Source organism: Panulirus ornatus, chromosome 40, assembly GCF_036320965.1.
Source record: "Panulirus ornatus isolate Po-2019 chromosome 40, ASM3632096v1, whole genome shotgun sequence".
Lineage (NCBI taxonomy): Eukaryota > Metazoa > Arthropoda > Malacostraca > Decapoda > Palinuridae > Panulirus > Panulirus ornatus.
The window spans coordinates 6,004,609-6,023,357 of NC_092263.1; the positions used below are offsets into that span (position 1 = coordinate 6,004,609).

The 18,749-nt window shown below is 41.7% G+C and overlaps 2 protein-coding genes across 2 annotated transcripts in view; one reads left to right on the forward strand and one right to left on the reverse strand.

Moving 5' to 3' along the window:
* LOC139761332 (monocarboxylate transporter 9-like) overlaps window positions 1-18,749 on the forward strand; it is a 247,853-nt gene that overhangs the window by 154,555 nt on the left and 74,549 nt on the right. The gene's annotated exons all lie outside the window — the stretch shown is intronic.
* LOC139761330 (monocarboxylate transporter 9-like) overlaps window positions 161-18,749 on the reverse strand; it is a 51,743-nt gene continuing 33,154 nt past the window's right edge. The window contains exon 5 of the mRNA XM_071685396.1: window positions 161-1,611. Coding sequence (XP_071541497.1) covers window positions 1,460-1,611 — 152 coding nt within the window. The 3' untranslated portion in view covers window positions 161-1,459. The remainder of the gene's footprint in view (window positions 1,612-18,749) is intronic.

The following is an 18,749-nucleotide window of genomic DNA, read 5'->3' on the forward strand; positions in this document are numbered from 1 at the left end:
TCTAACCATTCAGAGGTTTGACCGTTAATCACCACTTTTTGTCACGGTCAGTCAACCAGTTTCCTAATCATCGAAGTACAATCCCATCTTTATCATACGACTCAACTTTTGTTTGTCACCTTCACTGTGAAACTTTATCAATTTTTTTCGGAAAATCTAGTTAGATGACATCAAGTTTATTACTTCCATCATACATCCTGATTTTACATCAAGAGATCAGACATATTTGTTAGAAATGATCGATTTCGTCTAGAAATCTTATCATGAAAGATGGTTTCCATGAGTTAACAACTAAACACGTCGAGATAATTGCATGATGATTTTTGGGCAGTTATTACCTTTTTGAATAAGTGTGTTGCACGGGCAGATTTCTATTCCTTTGGAATGTTTTCGGCAGCAAGTTATTGCAAGGAGTAATCAAGGGTTTAACCATCTCAATTTTCGCTACTTTCACTGCCCTCAGATAAAAGTTATCTGGCCATACCGTTTTATTTACTCTCGTTCCATTAAGTGATGATAGTATATCGGTATCCTTTGATCAATTTGTTGCAAAATATTTTCCCCTCCCAGCAATGAAACTGGATTTGGACGTGAGTGGTATCTTCAATTGTAAATACAGATGCAAAAGAAATACACATCAACCGTCGTCTTTCCATAACTCAATGGTTCTCATGAGTACCTGTGTATCAACGTAAGATTAGCTTCAGCAAAACGTCTAAACTTTCATTCCGTAAGTTTCCTTGCTCCATTGGAACTACGCCGTTCATACGTTCCTTTGTTCTGTCCAATGTGTGCAGTACACAACTACTTATGGATCTCTCTCCATTGTTGATGTGCATTTACTTGAACTACCGTTTAAAACCTGTTTCTTTATGTGTCGTTTTCATTTCTGGATTATTAGGTTTCTGAAAACCTGCTCAAGGTAATGTCTCTTTGACCTCTTTGTTGTTGTTACGTCTCAAGGCTTTCAAACTTTCTGATCACTAAGTCGTCGTCAGATTGACTTGCAGAATACATTCTGCTTTCGAAAGTTTATATGCAATTTACTGTAGACTACGCACTGCTAATTTACTGATGACCTGTGGAGTATATCCTGCTACCTACAGGCTGTAGACATCAGTGCATCACTGTACAGACCACACCGACACTCTGCTAAACTTGATGTTTAACATCTCTATCCAGAAGTTAACTTGGCCTCTTGAGCGCGACGGTACAACCATTGAGCACATGATACGACCCGTGGCGTGACGGTGCATCCCATGATGACATGGCCTTTGTTTTGACCCTTAATGATCAGGTCAAAGGGCAGACCGTCATATCCAAAGATTGTATCGTCTTGTTGAAGGTGGCACTCTCGTGTTCAAGGATCTACCGTCACGTCACACAAGGTTAACTATCACATGCACTTGGCGTCCTCCACTGGTGCACCTCAGACCAAGACCACACTCGATATGTAGTCTCAAGGATCATGTGATGTTTCCCTCTGGCGTTTCCTGTTATCGTAGGCGACAGCAGCGGGCATGAAGAGCCACAGGGCGAAGGCCAGGAATGGCATGGCTGCCAACACCCACAGGCTGACGGCGTAGCTCCCACTCTTGTCTCGGATGAAACCTGGAGAACGAAAGGCATCATGTTAGTTCCGCAGTCTCCAGGTAATGCAGCTCGAACACAAGAGTACAAACCTTGCGACTGTCTGTCTAACACCTAGATATCAGGAAAGAGACGAAAGAATAGCCCAACCCACTCACATACACATGTATATACATACACGTCCACACACGCACATATGCATAACTATACATTTCAACGTATACACATATATACCCACAGAGATATATGCACATATACACATGTACATTATTCATACTTGTCGCCTTTATTCATTCCCGTCGCCACCCAGCCACACATGAAATGACTTCCCCCTCCCCGCACGCGCGCGAGGTAGCGCTAGGAAAAGACGACAAAGGCCACATTCATTCACACTCAGTCCTTAGGTATCATGTATAATGTACCGAAACCACAGCTCCCTTTCCACATCCAGGCCCCACAAAACTTTCCATAATTTACTCCAGACGCTTCACATGCCCTGGTTCAATCCAGTGACAGCACGTCGACTCCGGTATACCACATCGTTCTAATTCACTCCATTCTTCCACCTTTAATTTGGTCTCCCACTTCTCGTTCCCTTCACCTCTATCACATAAATCTACTTTGTCAGTGCTTCCTCACTCATTCTCTCCATGTGACCAAACCATTTCAATACACCCACTTCTGCTCTCTTAACTACATTCGTTTTATTATCACATATACCTCTTACTCTTTCATTACTTACTCGATCAAACCACCTCACACCACATACTGTCCTCAAAAATCTCATTTCCGACACATCCACCACCCTCCGCACAATCCAATCTATAGCCCAAACCTCGCAATCAAATAACATTGTTCTAACACTATTCCTTCAAATATGCCCATTTTTGCTTTCCGAGGTAATGTTCTCGTCTTCCCCACATTTTTAAACGCTTCTAGACTTTTGCCCCTTCCCCCTCCCTGTGACTCACTTCCGCTTCCATGGTTCCATCCGCTGTCAAATCCATTGCCAGGTATCTAAAACAGTGCACTTCCTCCAGTTTTTCTCCATTCAAACTTACCTTCCAACTGACTTGTCCCTCAACGCTACTGTACCTTATAACCATACTCTTATTCACATTTACCCTCAGCTTTCTTCTGTCACACACTTTACCAAACTCAGTCACCAGCTTCTGCAGCTTCTCACCCGAATCAGCCACCAGCGCTGTAACATCAGCGAACAACAACTGACTCACATTCCAAGCCCTCTCATCCACAACAGACTGCATATTTGCCCCTCTTTCCAAAACTCTTGCATTCACCTCCCTAACTACCCCATCCATAAACAAATTTAATAATCATTGAGATATCACGCACCACCTGCCACAAACCGACATTCACTGAGAACCAATCACTTCCCTCTCTTCCTACTCGTACACATGCATTACATTCTCGAAAAAAACTTCTCATTGCTTACAGCAACTTCCCTCCCACACCATATACTCTTAATGTCTTCTACAGAGCATCTCTATCAACTCTATCAAATGCCTTATCCAGATCCATAAATGCTACATAAAATTCATTTGTTTTTCTTAGTATTTCTCACATACATTCTTCAAAGCAAACTCCTGATCCACACATCCTCTACCACTTCTGAAACTACACTGCTCTTCTCTAATCTAATCATCTGTACATGCCTTCACCTTCTCAATCAATACTCTTCCATATAATTTTCCAGGAATACTCAACAAACTTATACCTCTGTAATTTGAGCACTCACTTTTATCCCGTTTGCCCTTGTACAGTGGAACTATGAATGCATTCCACCAATCCTCAGGCACTTTCCCATGAGCCATACATACATTGAATATCCTCACCAACAACAAAGTCACCCCCTTTTTCTAATAAATTCCACTGCAATACTATCCAAACCTGCCGCCTTGCCGGCTTTTATCTTCCGCAAAGCTTTTACTACCTCTTCTCTGTTGACCAAATCATTCTCCCTAACCCTCTCACCTCGCACACCACCTCGACCAAAACACCCTATATCTGCCGCTCTATCATCTAATACATTCAACAAACATTCAAAATACTCACTCCATCTCCTCACATCACCACTACTTGTTAACCGCTCTCCATTAGCCCCCTTCACCGATGTTCCCATTGTTCCTTGTCTTACGCACTTTATTTACCTCCCTCCAAAACATCTTTTAATTCTCCCTAAGATTTAATGATACTCTCTCACTCCAACTCTTATTTGCCCTCTTTTTCACCTCTTGCACCTTTCTCTTGACCTCCTGTCTCTTTCATTTGTACATCTCCCAGTCATTTGCATTATTTCCCTGCAAAAATCGTCCAAATGCCTCTCTCTTCTCTTTCACTAACAATCTTAATGCTTCATCCCACCACTCACTACCCTTTCTAATCTGCCCACCTCCCACGCTTCTCATGCCACAAGCATCTTTTGCACAAGCCATCACTGCTTCCCTATACACATCCCATTCCTCCCCCACTCTCCTTACGTCCTTTGTTCTCAACTTTTCCAGTCTGCACTCAGTCTCTCCTGGTACTTCCTCACATAAGTCTCCTTCCCAAGCTCACTTACTCTCACCACTCTCTTCACCCCAACATTCTTCTATTCTGAAACCTCTACAAATTTTCAACTTCGCCTCCACAAGATAATGATCAGACATCCCTCCAGTTGCACCTCTCAGCACATTAGCATCCAAAAGTCTCTCTTTCACACGCCTATCAATTAACATGGAATCCAGTAACGCTCTCTGGCCTCTCTCCTACTTATATATATATATATATATATATATATATATATATATATATATATATATATATATATATATATATATATATATATATATATATATATATATATATATATATATATATATATATATATATATATATATGAATCAGCCACCAGCGCTGTATCATCAGCGAACAACAACTGACTCACTTCCCAAGCTCTGTCATCCCCAACAGACTTCATACTTGCCCCTCTTTCCAAAACTCTTGCATTCACCTCCCTAACAACCCCATCCATAAACAAATTAAACAACCATGGACACATCACACACCCCTGCCGCAAACCTACATTCACTGAGAACCAATCACTTTCCTCTCTTCCTACACGTACACATGCCTTACATCCTCGATAAAAACTTTTTACTGCTTCTAACAATTTGCCTCCCACACCATATATTCTTAATACCTTCCACAGAGCATCTCTATCAACTCTATCATATGCCTTCTCCAGATCCATAAATGCTACATACAAATCCATTTGCTTTTCTAAGTATTTCTCACATACATTCTTCAAAGCAAACACCTGATCCACACATCCTCTACCACTTCTGAAACCACACTGGTCTTCCCCAATCTGATGCTCTGTACATGCCTTCACCCTTTCAATCAATACCCTCCTATATAATTTACCAGGAATACTCAACAAACTTATACCTCTGTAATTTGAGCACTCACTCTTATCCCCTTTGCCTTTGTACAATGGCACTATGCACGCATTCCGCCAATCCTCAGGCACCTCACCATGAGTCATACATACATTGAATAACCTTACCAACCAGTTAACAATACAGTCACCCCATTTTTTAATAAATTCCACTGCAATACCATCCAAACCTGCTGCTTTGCCGGCTTTCATCTTCCGCAAAGCTTTTACTACCTCTTCTCTGTTTACCAAATCAATTTCCCTAACCCTCTCACTTTGCACACCACCTCGACCAAAACACCCTATATCTGCCACTCTATCATCAAACACATTCAACAAACCTTCAAAATACTCACTCCATCTCCTTGGGGATGAGAGAGCTTGGGAAGTGAGTCAGTTGTTGTTCGCTGATGATACAGCGCTGGTGGCTGATTCATGTGAGAAACTGCAGAAGCTGGTGACTGAGTTTGGTAAAGTGTGTGAAAGAAGAAAGTTAAGAGTAAATGTGAATTAGAGCAAGGTTATTAGGTACAGTAGGGTTGAGGGTCAAGTCAATTGGGAGGTGAGTTTGAATGGAGAAAAACTGGAGGAAGTAAAGTGTTTTAGATATCTGGGAGTGGATCTGGCAGCGGATGGAACCATGAAAGCGGAAGTGGATCATAGGATTGGGGAGGGGGCGAAAATTCTGGGAGCCTTGAAGAATGTGTGGAAGTCGAGAACATTATCTCGGAAAGCAAAAATGGGTATGTTTGAAGGAATAGTGGTTCCAGCAATGTTGTATGGTTGCGAGGCGTGGGCTATGGATAGAGTGGTGCGCAGGAGGATGGATGTGCTGGAAATGAGATGTTTGAGGACAATGTGTGGTGTGAGGTGGTTTGATCGAGTAAGTAACGTAAGGGTAAGAGAGATGTGTGGAAATAAAAAGAGCGTGGTTGAGAGAGCAGAAGAGGGTGTTTTGAAATGGTTTGGGCACATGGAGAGAATGAGTGAGGAAAGATTGACCAAGAGGATATATGTGTCGGAGGTGGAGGGAACGAGGAGAAGAGGGAGACCAAATTGGAGGTGGAAAGATGGAGTGAAAAAGATTTTGTGTGATCGGGGCCTGAACATGCAGGAGGGTGAAAGGAGGGCAAGGAATAGAGTGAATTGGAGCGATGTGGTATACCGTGGTTGACGTGCTGTCAGTGGATTGAATCAGGGCATGTGAAGCGTCTGGGGTAAACCATGGAAAGCTGTGTAGGTATGTATATTTGCGTGTGTGGACGTATGTATATACATGTGTATGGGGGTGGGTTGGGCCATTTCTTTCGTCTGTTTCCTTGCGCTACCTCGCAAACGCGGGAGACAGCGACAAAGCAAAAAAAAAAAAAATATATATATATATATATATATATATATATATATATATATATATATATATATATATATATATATATATATATATATATCTTGTTAATTCAAGTATTCCTAATCACCAGTCCTTTCTCAGCACACAAATCTGCAAGCTCTTCACCATTTCCATTTACAACAATAGACACCCCATGTACACCAATTTTTCCCTTAACTGTTACATTGTTCACCTTTGCATACAAATCACCCATCACTATAACTCGCTGTCGTGCATTGAAACTAGTAACACTGTCATTCAGCTGCTCCCAAAATACTTGCCCCTCGTGATGGTTCTTGTCATACCCAGGTGCATAGGCACCAGTAATCACCCATCTTTCTCCATCCACTTTCAGGTTTACCCACATCAATCTAGAGTTTACCTTATTACACTATCACATATTCCCACAACGTCTGTTTCAGGGGTAGTGCTACTCCTTCCTTTACTCTTGTCTTCTCATCAACCCCTGACTTTACTGCCCAAACATTCTCTAACCACTCTTCCCCTTTACCCTTTAGCTTCGTTTCACTCAGAGCCAAAACATCCAGGTTCCTTTCCTCAAACATACTTCATATCTCTCCTTTTTTCTCATCTTGGTTATCTTGGTTACATCCACGCACATTTAGACCCCCAAATCTGAGCCTTCGAGGAGGATGAGCACTCCCCGCGTGACTCCCTCTTCTGTTTCCCCTTTTAGAAAGTTAAGATACAATGAGGGGAGGGTGTCTAGCCCTTCGCTCCCGTCCCCTTTAGTCTCCTTTTACGACACGCGGGGAATATCGTATTATACTTGATCGCCATTTCCTGCGACAGCGAGATAGCGCCAGGAAACGGACGGAGAAAGGCCCTTGTACTCATACATATACACACACACTCACACACACACCCACATATATATATATATATATATATATATATATATATATATATATATATATATATATATATATATATATATATATATATATATATATATATACTATTTTTTTTTTTTTTTCATACTATTTGCTATTTCCCGCGATAGCGAGGTAGCGTTAAGAACAGAGGACTGGGCCTTTGAGGGAATATCCTCACCTAGACCTCTTCTCTGTTCCTTCTTTTGGAAAATTAAAAAAAAAAAAAAAACGAGAGGGGAGGATTTCCAGCCCCCCGCTCCCTTCCCTTTTAGTCGCCTTCTACGACACGTAGGGAATACGTGGGAAGTATTCTTTCTCCCCTATCCCCAGGGAATATATATATATATATATATATATATATATATATATATATATATATATATATATATATATATATATATATATATATATATATATATATATATATACTCCTGAAACAGGAGTTGTGGGAGTATGTGATAGAGTGTAAGAAAGTAAATTCTCGATTAATATGGGTAAAACTGAAAGTTGATGGAGAAAGGTGGGTGATTATTGGTGCATATGCACCTGGGCATGAGAAGAAAGATCAAGAGAGGCAAGTGTTTTGGGAGCAGCTGAATGAGTGTGTTAGTGGTTTTGATGCACGAGACCGGGTCATAGTGATGGGTGATTTGAATGCAAAGGTGAGTAATGTGGCAGTTGATGGAATAATTGGTATTCATGGGGTGTTCAGTGTTGTAAATGGAAATGGTGAAGAGCTTGTAGATTTATGTGCTGAAAAAGGACTGATGATTGGGAATACCTGGTTTAAAAAGCGAGATATACATAAATATACTTATGTAAGTAGGAGAGATGGCCAGAGAGCGTTATTGGATTACGTGTTAATTGACAGGCGTGCGAAAGAGAGACTTTTGGATGTTAATGTGCTGAGAGGTGCAACTGGAGGGATGTCTGATCATTATCTTGTGGAGGCTAAGGTGAAGATTTGTATGGGTTTTCAGAAAAGAAGAGTGAATGTTGGGTTGAAGAGGGTGGTGAGAGTAAGTGAGCTTGAGAAGGAGACCTGTGTGAGGAAGTACCAGGAGAGACTGAGTACAGAATGGAAAAAGGTGAGAACAATGGAAGTAAGGGGAGTGGGGGAGGAATGGGATGTATTTAGGGAATCAGTGATGGATTGCGCAAAAGTTGCTTGTGGCATGAGAAGAGTGGGAGGTGGGCTGTTTAGAAAGGGTAGTGAGTGGTGGGATGAAGAAGTAAGAGTATTAGTGAAAGAGAAGAGAGAGGCATTTGGACGATTTTTTGCAGGGAAAAAATGCAATTGAGTGGGAGAAGTATAAAAGAAAGAGACAGGAGGTCAAGAGAAAGGTGCAAGAGGTGAAAAAAAGGGCAAATGAGAGTTGGGGTGAGAGACTATCATTAAACTTTAGGGAGAATAAAAAGATGTTCTGGAAGGAGGTAAATAGGGTGCGTAAGACAAGGGAGCAAATGGGAACTTCAGTGAAGGGCGTAAATGGGGAGGTGATAACAAGTAGTGGTGAGGTGAGAAGGAGATGGAATGAGTATTTTGAAGGTTTGTTGAATGTGTCTGATGACAGAGTGGCAGATATAGGGTGTTTTGGTCGAGGTGGTGTGCAAAGTGAGAGGGTTAGGGAAAATGATTTGGTAAACAGAGAAGAGGTAGTAAAAGCTTTGCGGAAGATGAAAGCCGGCAAGGCAGCAGGTTTGGATGGTATTGCAGTGGAATTTATTAAAAAAGGGGGTGACTGTATTGTTGACTGGTTGGTAAGGTTATTTAATGTATGTATGACTCATGGTGAGGTGCCTGAGGATTGGCGGAATGCGTGCATAGTGCCATTGTACAAAGGCAAAGGGGATAAGAGTGAGTGCTCAAATTACAGAGGTATAAGTTTGTTGAGTATTCCTGGTAAATTATATGGGAGGGTATTGATTGAGAGGGTGAAGGCATGTACAGAGCATCAGATTGGGGAAGAGCAGTGTGGTTTCAGAAGTGGTAGAGGATGTGTGGATCAGGTGTTTGCTTTGAAGAATGTATGTGAGAAATACTTAGAAAAGCAAATGGATTTGTATGTAGCATTTATGGATCTGGAGAAGGCATATGATAGAGTTGATAGAGATGCTCTGTGGAAGGTATTAAGAATATATGGTGTGGGAGGCAAGTTGTTAGAAGCAGTGAAAAGTTTTTATCGAGGATGTAAGGCATGTGTACGTGTAGGAAGAGAGGAAAGTGATTGGTTCTCAGTGAATGTAGGTTTGCGGCAGGGGTGTGTGATGTCTCCATGGTTGTTTAATTTGTTTATGGATGGGGTTGTTAGGGAGGTGAATGCAAGAGTCTTGGAAAGAGGGGCAAGTATGAAGTCTGTTGGGGATGAGAGAGCTTGGGAAGTGAGTCAGTTGTTGTTCGCTGATGATACAGCGCTGGTGGCTGATTCATGTGAGAAACTGCAGAAGCTGGTGACTGAGTTTGGTAAAGTGTGTGGAAGAAGAAAGTTAAGAGTAAATGTGAATAAGAGCAAGGTTATTAGGTACAGTAGGGTTGAGGGTCAAGTCAATTGGGAGGTGAGTTTGAATGGAGAAAAACTGGAGGAAGTGAAGTGTTTTAGATATCTGGGAGTGGATCTGTCAGCGGATGGAACCATGGAAGCGGAAGTGGATCATAGGGTGGGGGAGGGGGCGAGAATTCTGGGAGCCTTGAAAAATGTGTGGAAGTCGAGAACATTATCTCGGAAAGCAAAAATGGGTATGTTTGAAGGAATAGTGGTTCCAACAATGTTGTATGGTTGCGAGGCGTGGGCTATGGATAGAGTTGTGCGCAGGAGGATGGATGTGCTGGAAATGAGATGTTTGAGGACAATGTGTGGTGTGAGGTGGTTTGATCGAGTAAGTAACGTAAGGGTAAGAGAGATGTGTGGAAATAAAAAGAGCGTGGTTGAGAGAGCAGAAGAGGGTGTTTTGAAGTGGTTTGGGCACATGGAGAGAATGAGTGAGGAAAGATTGACCAAGAGGATATATGTGTCGGAGATGGAGGTAACGAGGAGAAGAGGGAGACCAAATTGGAGGTGGAAAGATGGAGTGAAAAAGATTTTGTGTGATCGGGCCTGAACATGCAGGAGGGTGAAAGGAGGGCAAGGAATAGAGTGAATTGGAGCGATGTGGTATACGGGGTTGACGTGCTGTGGAAAGCGTCCGGGGTAAACCATGGAAAGCTGTGTAGGTATGTATATTTGCGTGTGTGGACGTGTGTATTACATGTGTATGGGGGGGGTTGGGCCATTTCTTTCGTCTGTTTCCTTGCGCTACCTCGCAAAACGCGGGAGACAGCGACAAAGTATAAAAAAAAAAAAAAAATAAAAATATATATATTATATATATATTTTATATTATAATATATATTACCTGAAACGGAGTTGTGGAGTATGAGATAGAGTGTAAGAAAGTAAATTCTCGATTAATATGGGTAAAACTGAAAGTTGATGGAGAAAGGTGGGTGATTATGGTGCATATGCACCTGGGCATGAGAAGAAAGATCAAGAGAGGCAAGTGTTTTGGGAGCAGCTGAATGAGTGTGTTAGTGGTTTTGATGCACGAGACCGGGTTCATAGTGATGGGTGATTTGAATGCAAAGGTGAGTAATGTGGCAGTTGAGGGAATAATATGGTATCATGGGGTGTTCAGTGTTGTAAATGGAAATGGTGAAGAGCTTGTAGATTTATGTGCTGAAAAAGGACTGATGATTGGGAATACCTGGTTTAAAAAGCGAGATATACATAAGTATACTTATGTAAGTAGGAGAGATGGCCAGAGAGCGTTATTGGATTACGTGTTAATTGACAGGCGTGCGAAAGAGAGACTTTTGGATGTTAATGTGCTGAGAGGTGCAACTGGAGGGATGTCTGATCATTATCTTGTGGAGGCTAAGGTGAAATTTGTATGGGTTTTCAGAAAAGAAGAGTGAATGTTGGGGTGAAGAGGGTGGTGAGAGTAAGTGAGCTTGAGAAGGAGACCTGTGTGAGGAAGTACCAGGAGAGACTGAGTACAGAATGGAAAAAGGTGAGAACAATGGAAGAAGGGGAGTGGGGGAGGAATGGGATGTATTTAGGGAATCAGTGATGGATTGCGCAAAGATGCTTGTGGCATGAGAAGAGTGGGAGGTGGGTTGATTAGAAAGGGTAGTGAGTGGTGGGATGAAGAAGTAAGAGTATTAGTGAAAGAGAAGAGAGAGGCATTTGGACGATTTTGCAGGGAAAAAATGCAATTGAGTGGGAGATGTATAAAGAAAGAGACAGGAGGTCAAGAGAAAGGTGCAAGAGGTGAAAAAAGGGCAAATGAGAGTTGGGGTGAGAGAGTATCATTAAATTTTAGGGAGAATAAAAAGATGTTCTGGAAGGAGGTAAATAAAGTGCGTAAGACAAGGGAGCAAATGGGAACTTCAGTGAAGGGCGCAAATGGGGAGGTGATAACAAGTAGTGGTGATGTGAGAAGGAGATGGAGTGAGTATTTTGAAGGTTTGTTGAATGTGTTTGATGATAGAGTGGCAGATATAGGGTTTTTGGTCGAGGTGGTGTGCAAAGTGAGAGGGTTAGGGAAAATGATTTGGTAAACAGAGAAGAGGTAGTGAAAGCTTTGGGAAGATGAAAGCCGGCAAGGCAGCAGGTTTGGATGGTATTGCAGTGGAATTTATTAAAAAAGGGGTGACTGTATTGTTGACTGGTTGGTAAGGTTATTTAATGTATGTATGACTCATGGTGAGGTGCCTGAGGATTGGCGGAATGCGTGCATAGTGCCATTGTACAAAGGCAAAGGGGATAAGAGTGAGTGCTCAAATTACAGAGGTATAAGTTTGTTGAGTATTCCTGGTAAATTATATGGGAGGGTATTGATTGAGAGGGTGAAGGCATGTACAGAGCATCAGATTGGGGAAGAGCAGTGTGGTTTCAGAAGTGGTAGAGGATGTGTGGATCAGGTGTTTGCTTTGAAGAATGTATGTGAGAAATACTTAGAAAAGCAAATGGATTTGTATGTAGCATTTATGGATCTGGAGAAGGCATATGATAGAGTTGATAGAGATGCTCTGTGGAAGGTATTAAGAATATATGGTGTGGGAGGAAAGTTGTTAGAAGCAGTGAAAAGTTTTTATCGAGGATGTAAGGCATGTGTACGTGTAGGAAGAGAGGAAAGTGATTGGTTCTCAGTGAATGTAGGTTTGCGGCAGGGGTGTGTGATGTCTCCATGGTTGTTTAATTTGTTTATGGATGGGGTTGTTAGGGAGGTAAATGCAAGAGTTTTGGAAAGAGGGGCAAGTATGAAGTCTGTTGGGGATGAGAGAGCTTGGGAAGTGAGTCAGTTGTTGTTCGCTGATGATACATCGCCGGTGGCTGATTCAATGTGAGAAACTGCAGAAGCTGGTGACTGAGTTTGGTAAAGTGTGTGGAAGAAGAAAGTTAAGAGTAAATGTGAAATAAGAGCAAGGTTATTAGGTACAGTAGGGTTGAGGGTCAAGTCAATTGGGAGGTGAGTTTGAATGGAGAAAAACTGGAGGAAGTGAAGTGTTTTAGATACTGGGAGTGGATCTGGCAGCGGATGGAACCATGGAAGCGGAAGTGGATCATAGGATTGGGGAGGGGGCGAAAATTCTGGGAGCCTTGAAGAATGTGTGGAAGTCGAGAACATTATCTCGGAAAGCAAAAATGGGTATGTTTGAAGGAATAGTGGTTCCAGCAATGTTGTATGGTTGCGAGGCGTGGGCTATGGATAGAGTGGTGCGCAGGAGGATGGATGTGCTGGAAATGAGATGTTTGAGGACAATGTGTGGTGTGAGGTGGTTTGATCGAGTAAGTAACGTAAGGGTAAGAGAGATGTGTGGAAATAAAAAGAGCGTGGTTGAGAGAGCAGAAGAGGGTGTTTTGAAATGGTTTGGGCACATGGAGAGAATGAGTGAGGAAAGATTGACCAAGAGGATATATGTGTCGGAGGTGGAGGGAACGAGGAGAAGAGGGAGACCAAATTGGAGGTGGAAAGATGGAGTGAAAAAGATTTTGTGTGATCGGGGCCTGAACATGCAGGAGGGTGAAAGGAGGGCAAGGAATAGAGTGAATTGGAGCGATGTGGTATACCGTGGTTGACGTGCTGTCAGTGGATTGAATCAGGGCATGTGAAGCGTCTGGGGTAAAGCATGGAAAGCTGTGTAGGTATGTATATTTGCGTGTGTGGACGTATGTATATACATGTGTATGGGGGTGGGTTGGGCCATTTCTTTCGTCTGTTTCCTTGCGCTACCTCGCAAACGCGGGAGACAGCGACAAAGCAAAAAAAAAAAAAAAAATATATATATATATATATATATATATATATATATATATATATATATATATATATATATATATATATATATATATATATATATATATAGCTTGTTAATTCAAGTATTCCTAATCACCAGTCCTTTCTCAGCACACAAATCTGCAAGCTCTTCACCATTTCCATTTACAACAATAGACACCCCATGTACACCAATTTTTCCCTTAACTGTTACATTGTTCACCTTTGCATACAAATCACCCATCACTATAACTCGCTGTCGTGCATTGAAACTAGTAACACTGTCATTCAGCTGCTCCCAAAATACTTGCCCCTCGTGATGGTTCTTGTCATACCCAGGTGCATAGGCACCAGTAATCACCCATCTTTCTCCATCCACTTTCAGGTTTACCCACATCAATCTAGAGTTTACCTTATTACACTATCACATATTCCCACAACGTCTGTTTCAGGGGTAGTGCTACTCCTTCCTTTACTCTTGTCTTCTCATCAACCCCTGACTTTACTGCCCAAACATTCTCTAACCACTCTTCCCCTTTACCCTTTAGCTTCGTTTCACTCAGAGCCAAAACATCCAGGTTCCTTTCCTCAAACATACTTCATATCTCTCCTTTTTTCTCATCTTGGTTATCTTGGTTACATCCACGCACATTTAGACCCCCAAATCTGAGCCTTCGAGGAGGATGAGCACTCCCCGCGTGACTCCCTCTTCTGTTTCCCCTTTTAGAAAGTTAAGATACAATGAGGGGAGGGTGTCTAGCCCTTCGCTCCCGTCCCCTTTAGTCTCCTTTTACGACACGCGGGGAATATCGTATTATACTTGATCGCCATTTCCTGCGACAGCGAGATAGCGCCAGGAAACGGACGGAGAAAAGCCCTTCTACTCATACATATACACACACACTCACACACACACCCACATATATATATATATAAATATATATATATATATATATATATATATATATATATATATATATATATATATATATATATATTATTTTTTTTTTTTTTCATACTATTTGCTATTTCCCGCGATAGCGAGGTAGCGTTAAGAACAGAGGACTGGGCCTTTGAGGGAATATCCTCACCTAGACCTCTTCTCTGTTCCTTCTTTTGGAAAATTAAAAAAAAAAAAAAACGAGAGGGGAGGATTTCCAGCCCCCCGCTCCCTTCCCTTTTAGTCGCCTTCTACGACACGTAGGGAATACGTGGGAAGTATTCTTTCTCCCCTATCCCCAGGGAATATATATATATATATATATATATATATATATATATATATATATATATATATATATATATATATATATATATATATATATATATATTTTTTTTTTTTTTTTTTTTTTTTTTTATACTTTGTCGCTGTCTCCCGCGTCTGCGAGGTAGCGCAAGGAAACAGACGAAAGAAATGGCCCAACCCCCCCCCCCCCATACACATGTACATACACATGTCCACACACGTGTATACATACCTACACAGCTTTCCATGGTCCACCCCAGACGCCTCACATGCCTTGATTCACTCCACTGACAGCACGTCAACCCCTGTATACCACATCGCTCCAATTCACTCTATTCCTTGCCCTCCTTACACCCTCCTGCATGTTCAGGCCCCGATCACACAAAATCTTTTTCACTCCATCTTTCCACCTCCAATTTGGTCTCCCTCTTCTCCTCGTTCCCTCCACCTCCGACACATATATCCTCTTGGTCAATCTTTCCTCACTCATTCTCTCCATGTGCCCAAACCATTTCAAAACACCCTCTTCTGCTCTCTCAACCACATATATATATATATATATATATATATGTATATGTATATATATATATATATATATGTATATATATATATATATATATATATATATATATATATATATATATATATATATATATATATATATATATATATATATATATATATATATATATATATATATATATACTTATGTAAGTAGGAGAGATGGCCAGAGAGCGTTATTGGATTACGTGTTAATTGACAGGCGTGCGAAAGAGAGACTTTTGGATGTCAATGTGCTGAGAGGTGCAACTGGAGGGATGTCTGATCATTATCTTGTGGAGGCTAAGGTGAAGATTAGTATGGGTTTTCAGAAAAGAAGAGTGAATGTTGGGGTGAAGAAGGTGGTGAGAGTAAGTGAGCTTGGGAAGGAGACCTGTGTGAAGAAGTATCAGGAGAGACTGTGTACAGAATGGAAAAAGGTGAGAACAATGGAAGTAAGGGGAGTGGGGGAGGAATGGGATGTATTTAGGGAATCAGTGATGGATTGCGCAAAAGTTGCTTGTGGCATGAGAAGAGTGGGAGGTGGGCTGTTTAGAAAGGGTAGTGAGTGGTGGGATGAAGAAGTAAGAGTATTAGTGAAAGAGAAGAGAGAGGCATTTGGACGATTTTTTGCAGGGAAAAAATGCAATTGAGTGGGAGAAGTATAAAAGAAAGAGACAGGAGGTCAAGAGAAAGGTGCAAGAGGTGAAAAAAAGGGCAAATGAGAGTTGGGGTGAGAGACTATCAGTAAACTTTAGGGAGAATAAAAAGATGTTCTGGAAGGAGGTAAATAGGGTGCGTAAGACAAGGGAGCAAATGGGAACTTCAGTGAAGGGCGTAAATGGGGAGGTGATAACAAGTAGTGGTGAGGTGAGAAGGAGATGGAATGAGTATTTTGAAGGTTTGTTGAATGTGTCTGATGACAGAGTGGCAGATATAGGGTGTTTGGGTCGAGGTGGTGTGCAAAGTGAGAGGGTTAGGGAAAATGATTTGGTAAACAGAGAAGAGGTAGTAAAAGCTTTGCGGAAGATGAAAGCCGGCAAGGCAGCAGGTTTGGATGGTATTGCAGTGGAATTTATTAAAAAAGGGGGTGACTGTATTGTTGACTGGTTGGTAAGGTTATTTAATGTATGTATGACTCATGGTGAGGTGCCTGAGGATTGGCGGAATGCGTGCATAGTGCCATTGTACAAAGGCAAAGGGGAAAAGAGTGAGTGCTCAAATTACAGAGGTATAAGTTTGTTGAGTATTCCTGGTAAATTATATGGGAGGGTATTGATTGAGAGGGTGAAGGCATGTACAGAGCATTAGATTGGGGAAGAGCAGTGTGGTTTCAGAAGTGGTAGAGGATGTGTGGATCAGGTGTTTGCTTTGAAGAATGTATGTGAGAAATACTTAGAAAAGCAAATGGATTTGTATGTAGCATTTATGGATCTGGAGAAGGCATATGATAGAGTTGATAGAGATGCTCTGTGGAAGGTGTTAAGAATATATGGTGTGGGAGGCAAGTTGTTAGAAGCAGTGAAAAGTTTTTATCGAGGATGTAAGGCATGTGTACGTGTAGGAAGAGAGGAAAGTGATTGGTTCTCAGTGAATGTAGGTTTGCGGCAGGGGTGTGTGATGTCTCCATGGTTGTTTAATTTGTTTATGGATGGGGTTGTTAGGGAGGTAAATGCAAGAGTCTTGGAAAGAGGGGCAAGTATGAAGTCTGTTGGGGATGAGAGAGCTTGGGAAGTGAGTCAGTTGTTGTTCGCTGATGATACAGCGCTGGTGGCGGATTCATGTGAGAAACTGCAGAAGCTGGTGACGGAGTTTGGTAAAGTGTGTGGAAGAAGAAAGTTAAGAGTAAATGTGAATAAGAGCAAGGTTATTAGGTACAGTAGGGTTGAGGGTCAAGTCAATTGGGAGGTGAGTTTGAATGGTGAAAAACTGGAGGAAGTGAAGTGTTTTAGATATCTGGGAGTGGATCTGTCAGCGGATGGAACCATGGAAGCGGAAGTGGATCATAGGGTGGGGGAGGGGGCGAAAATTTTGGGAGCCTTGAAAAATGTGTGGAAGTCGAGAACATTATCCCGGAAAGCAAAAATGGGTATGTTTGAAGGAATAGTAGTTCCAACAATGTTGTATGGTTGCGAGGCGTGGGCTATGGATAGAGTTGTGCGCAGGAGGATGGATGTGCTGGAAATGAGATGTTTGAGGACAATGTGTGGTGTGAGGTGGTTTGATCGAGTAAGTAACGTAAGGGTAAGAGAGATGTGTGGAAATAAAAAGAGCGTGGTTGAGAGAGCAGAAGAGGGTGTTTTGAAATGGTTTGGGCACATGGAGAGAATGAGTGAGGAAAGATTGACCAAGAGGATATATGTGTCGGAGGTGGAGGGAACGAGGAGAAGAGGGAGACCAAATTGGAGGTGGAAAGATGGAGTGAAAAGGATTTTGTGTGATCGGGGCCTGAACATGCAGGAGGGTGAAAGGAGGGCAAGGAATAGAGTGAATTGGAGCGATGTGGTATACAGGGGTTGACGTGCTGTGAAGCGTCCGGGGTAAACCATGGAAAGCTGTGTAGGTATGTATATTTGCGTGTGTGGACGTGTGTATGTACATGTGTATGGGGGGGGTTGGGCCATTTCTTTCGTCTGTTTCCTTGCGCTACCTCGCAAACGCGGGAGACAGCGACAAAGTATACAAAAAAAAAAAAAAAAAAAAAAAATATATATATATATATATATATATATATATATATATATATATATATACTCTTGAAACAGGAGTTGTGGGAGTATGTGATAGAGTGTAAGAAAGTAAATTCTCGATTAATATGGGTAAAACTGAAAGTTGATGGAGAAAGGTGGGTGATTATTGGTGCATATGCACCTGGGCATGAGAAGAAAGATCAAGAGAGGCAAGTGTTTTGGGAGCAGCTGAATGAGTGTGTTAGTGGTTTTGATGCACGAGACCGGGTCATAGTGATGGGTGATTTGAATGCAAAGGTGAGTAATGTGGAAGTTGAGGGAATAATTGGTATTCATGGGGTGTTCAGTGTTGTAAATGGAAATGGTGAAGAGCTTGTAGATTTATGTGCTGAAAAAGGACTGATGATTGGGAATACCTGGTTTAAAAAGCGAGATATACATAAATATACTTATGTAAGTAGGAGAGATGGCCAGAGAGCGTTATTGGATTACGTGTTAATTGACAGGCGTGCGAAAGAGAGACTTTTGGATGTTAATGTGCTGAGAGGTGCAACTGGAGGGATGTCTGATCATTATCTTGTGGAGGCTAAGGTGAAGATTTGTATGGGTTTTCAGAAAAGAAGAGTGAATGTTGGGTTGAAGA